The sequence below is a fragment of the Parasteatoda tepidariorum genome, chromosome 1, assembly GCF_043381705.1.
Source record: "Parasteatoda tepidariorum isolate YZ-2023 chromosome 1, CAS_Ptep_4.0, whole genome shotgun sequence".
NCBI lineage: Eukaryota > Metazoa > Arthropoda > Arachnida > Araneae > Theridiidae > Parasteatoda > Parasteatoda tepidariorum.
The window spans coordinates 31,010,619-31,015,119 of NC_092204.1; the positions used below are offsets into that span (position 1 = coordinate 31,010,619).

The following is a 4,501-nucleotide window of genomic DNA, read 5'->3' on the forward strand; positions in this document are numbered from 1 at the left end:
GGGCTACCGAAGCGGGGGTGCCATCCCCTCTGCAGAGGATCAAAATTGTGATGGCATGTCTTCGGATCATCCTCAGGGATGTTTCCCAGACCGTCGCCAATTGCCCATTGTGCAGCTTTAGTGCTACGTAAATAAAGTACCTACCTACCTTAAATGTAATTTATAAGATTTCGAAAGTGTTTTTCTCTCGATGAATTTTAAGGATTTTTCCAGTTTTTGAAAAAAATATACACATAATCAGTCTTTTAAATGTTGGTAAAATTTACCTAAATTCTCTGGCGTCTAAGCTTTAGTTTCTGATTGTCTATCTTTGTATTAAACAAGGTTTCTAAGCTTGTTGTAAAAATTTATTCCAGTGGTAGCTATGTTTTTGTTTTACTGTATTATTTTTTATTCATTTGAACTTATTTTCCACACCAATACATATAAATATTTTAAAAGCTCATACGCAACGCCATGTTGTCTCTTTCGAGTTTATTAAACTAAGAATCACAATTAATAAAAATATGAATATATTTATTCGCTGTTCGGAACAAGTTGGCATCTCTGTGCATATAAATAAAACTATTTTTGTGTGTTCTATAATGCATTAATTTCTTCAAACCATTTTAATAACGATAATGAAATAAAAATGTACTCGAATTATGTGTTTCTAATAATCTTGGCTTCGTCGGACACCGGTGACCCCCGTGGAGCTACGAACAAACTAAGTGCCTGTCACCGGCGACCCCCGCGGCATTCAGCGTGTTAAATGTCTAACACTCTATAAAATATTTTGCAAAAAGCGCAGTAGTTGGCAGTCCTGTATTAAATATTTAGCAAAATGCGTAGTTGTTACTAGCCCTGTATATGAAAAAATCAAAGTTTTAGTGTAATGTTGACAAGTCCAATAAGATTTCTTTTTCACGTCAAAGAAATGAGCGCTGAATTATCAAACGAGTGAACAAAATGTTAAACATAAACAATTAAACCTCATACATACGTTTTGTAATCGAGGATCGATTATCTATTATTTTTTTTCTAAGCTTATTATTTTATTTTTATGCCTTTATTTTACGAGTTAACATTAATATGAGCAAATTCATAGTCATGTAAACTCATTATTAAAATACAGAGAGGCCAACCACTCCGGGTTCGACAAAATATTTTATAACATGGCAGATTTTTGGTTAATTTTGCCAACTGCTTACAGGGTTCAGCGCAGCTTAGCTGTGACACAGTAGCGTTTTAGATAAGCTTTTGAATTAAATAATTAATGGTGAGTTAAGAATCCTATAAATCGAATTCACTATACCAAGAATCATACATTGAAAGACTACCACTCGAAAATATTTAAACGCTGTCTGGAGCAATTTGGCATCTCTGATAATAGAGATGGCAGAGCTGACTTCACTTACCTCTCAACTCGCTATTTGTCAGTGCTTAAATCAGTTTAGAAAACAATAGAATAGGAATACAAATCTACAATAAGAATAACTTACTACAGTTGATTAACTTATTTATTTCAATTAATATAATTCAGCCTCAGGCTTGGACATCTCTTTTGCCGACTAACATTAAAAAAAATAATTAAAAGAAACTTAGAACTTCAACCGCTAAATTTGATACGAACAAAATTTGCATTTTTTTTAGTCGTATGCCTGTTTAGGCAGTGAAGGTGCGATTGTTCCTGTTTTTCAGTGGCGTCAACTCAACACCTCCTAGAAAAGAGTAGGCCTCTGCACGGGCTACCATAAATATCCTTTAGTAGTCCAAACGTAATGACATATTTTGTATTTTCNGAAATTAATATGATTTTTTAAAAGGCAAGCGAAGCTTAAGTGTTCCTTCACTGGTTAGTTTACCCTATATCAAGGTTTCTTCGGGCGATTACAAAACGAAAAAAAAGGAGGTCCTTAATAAAATTCAAAATTTTATTAATAGAGATAAAAATCAAAAACTTTTTATAACACATCTTTTTTAGTTCATTATTGAATGATAATACATAGAATGATTTTGATTTAAATATGAATAATTTGAAATACAAGTTATTTTATTTTATTTTATAACCATCGTTGGAACAGCCGACCAGCAAGTTTTGGGTTTACGACTACTAATGTTCAACTCCGTAGCCTTGTAATTATTAACCCAATCAACACCCAATCAACATTAATAACCAAAACAACATATTAAATAGGAACAGCGTTCAAAAACTTGGTCTACATGATTGCTGATTTATTATTGTAAATGAAGCAATTTTTTTTTAAACTTTAAAAACTAAGTTTTTTAGTTTAAAACGCAATTTTTAATGTTTGATATCGTGATTTCACAACTTAATTAATAGTTAGCTACATAATTAGCATATTTGAGGTCAAACACTTGTGACATTTAGTACTTGAAATTCTACGTATTAGGCGAAAAGCTGTTGAGGCGATATATTTCTTTTGTTTAATTTGACTTCATCTGATGCTTTATATTTTGTTTTGTACTACTTTAGATGGAGCCTTTCGCAGCAGAAGCTTAGGAAAAGAATTTATCTTCCAGTTAGCACCATGTGGATTTTTAGCGGTTGAAAACTTTTTCTTTATGAGGTAAACTTCTTTTATCTTCATCCTTAACTTCATCATCATTATCTTCATCCAGTACCCCCGGAGGTATTGATTTGTTATGGGAACTTGAAGAACTTTGCGAGCACGACAGATTTATCGTGCTCCAGTCACAATTTTGTACACGATGAGTCTTCGGCCGGCTGGGATCGAACTCACGGTCTCTTAGGCATGGGCCCAACGATCTACCAACCAGGCTATCCCGTCTCATTAAACACTAGTAAAATATACAATAGGTCCACCTCTAAGCAGTTTTTCTGATCTAGGCTCGGAAAACGGAATTCTGCAAAATTTATAAACAGTAGCACTATTTTGAGAAGAAAATTGTTTTAATTGTTTTATTTCATTAGGAATAAGGACGACTGGAAAAATATTTTAAAACTTAAAAAAAAGGAAATATTAAATATATATGGCGATCCACCAGGTTTAATTTAAGAAATTTCGCAAAAAAAACGTGGCGCCGTTTCTTAATTAGACAAGTTCGCAGCAACCTCACTGCTTGCTGATAGTAAAGACACAACACAAACTGAACTCGAATTCACGATGAATGGGATAGGGGCTCTTCGCTGGCCAGGTGACCAGATAAATTGCACTATTAGGACAAGGACTTATTATAAAGATTTTGTAGTACTGCGCTTTGGCGTTATTGTTGAACAGAAAATAATCATTTGGCTATTAATTTTTAATAACTTTTTTTTAATTAAATGACACATAAAATTAGATATGAAAAAAGCTGAATATTTAGAATATATTAGGTTTACCGGAAAATTCAGTCTGAAAAAGTATACGACGCCATATTATGCAATGATGTAAAAGGTATCTTAAAAAGAGAAAAAAGTGGTAGGGGCTTTATGAAATTTGGTAGGTAGGAGTTTAAATCAAATGCATCGATTACGTGTGTCCCTTACTTTTGTTGCATGCATGCACATGCTTTTTTGCGCTATATGTGTTGTAAATCTTTAATTTAGAACATTACCATTGGAAAAAATATCTAACCACTTTCTATTATAAAAGAATTTTTTGCATTGCTGTAAAATGATGACAATGTCATTCAGATTTTCTAGAAGCTTTTGCATAGGACAATTTTGAAAGTTTTGGATTTCATGACGATTCCATTATCACCCACATAAAAGTCAGTGATACTGTTAAAATCTTTTCTGTCCACAGGAAGGTCATAGGTTATAAAATAGATACTTGTTGTTGTTGTTGTTCATTTACGTCGCACTAGAGCTACACAATGGGCTATTGGCGACGGTCTGGGAAACATCCCTGAGGATGATCCGAAGACATGCCATCACAATTTTGATCCTCTGCAGAGGGGATGGCACCCCCGCTTCGGTAGCCCAACGACCTGCACGCGAAGTCGAGCACTTTACGGTAGCACAGTTTAACGAGGACCAATACCGCACACCCTCGGTCCCTACGCAGACTGATCCAAGTGGGTCACCCACTCGCACACTGACCGCAGCCAGTGATGCTTGACTTCGGTGATCTGATGGGAACCGTGTCTTAACGATCAGTCCACTGCGGGACTAAAATAGATACTATCGGCATAAGGATGCTTCTTTGGGCCAAACCTGTGGTTATTTTTCTAACTGTTAAATTTATACTTTTAAAATTAACTTGAAAGGTTCTATTAAATAAGTAGGCCTATATGGAGACCTAATATTAAATAATTATGAATTAACTACCACTTTAAAAAACAGACCTGCCATCTACTAAACTTGTTGTAACATATCGTATAGCAAACCAGCCCAGTGTTGCCAGAACTTAAGATTAAAAAGTAGCGAATGTCAACTTCAAAAGTAGCGGATTCGAAAATTTTGTAGCCCAAGAAAACTACGTTATATATATATATATATATTCTACTAAATTAAAAAAATAAGTTAAATTTCAATGCTGTAGTTGTAGTTCAT

The 4,501-nt window shown here is 34.1% G+C and overlaps 1 protein-coding gene across 1 annotated transcript in view; it reads left to right on the top strand.

The window, feature by feature from the left end:
• LOC107439577 (nose resistant to fluoxetine protein 6-like) overlaps positions 1-4,501 on the top strand; it is a 39,661-nt gene that overhangs the window by 28,421 nt on the left and 6,739 nt on the right. Inside the window, exon 8 of the mRNA XM_071185148.1 lies at positions 2,477-2,570. Coding sequence (XP_071041249.1) covers positions 2,477-2,570 — 94 coding nt within the window. The remainder of the gene's footprint in view (positions 1-2,476; positions 2,571-4,501) is intronic.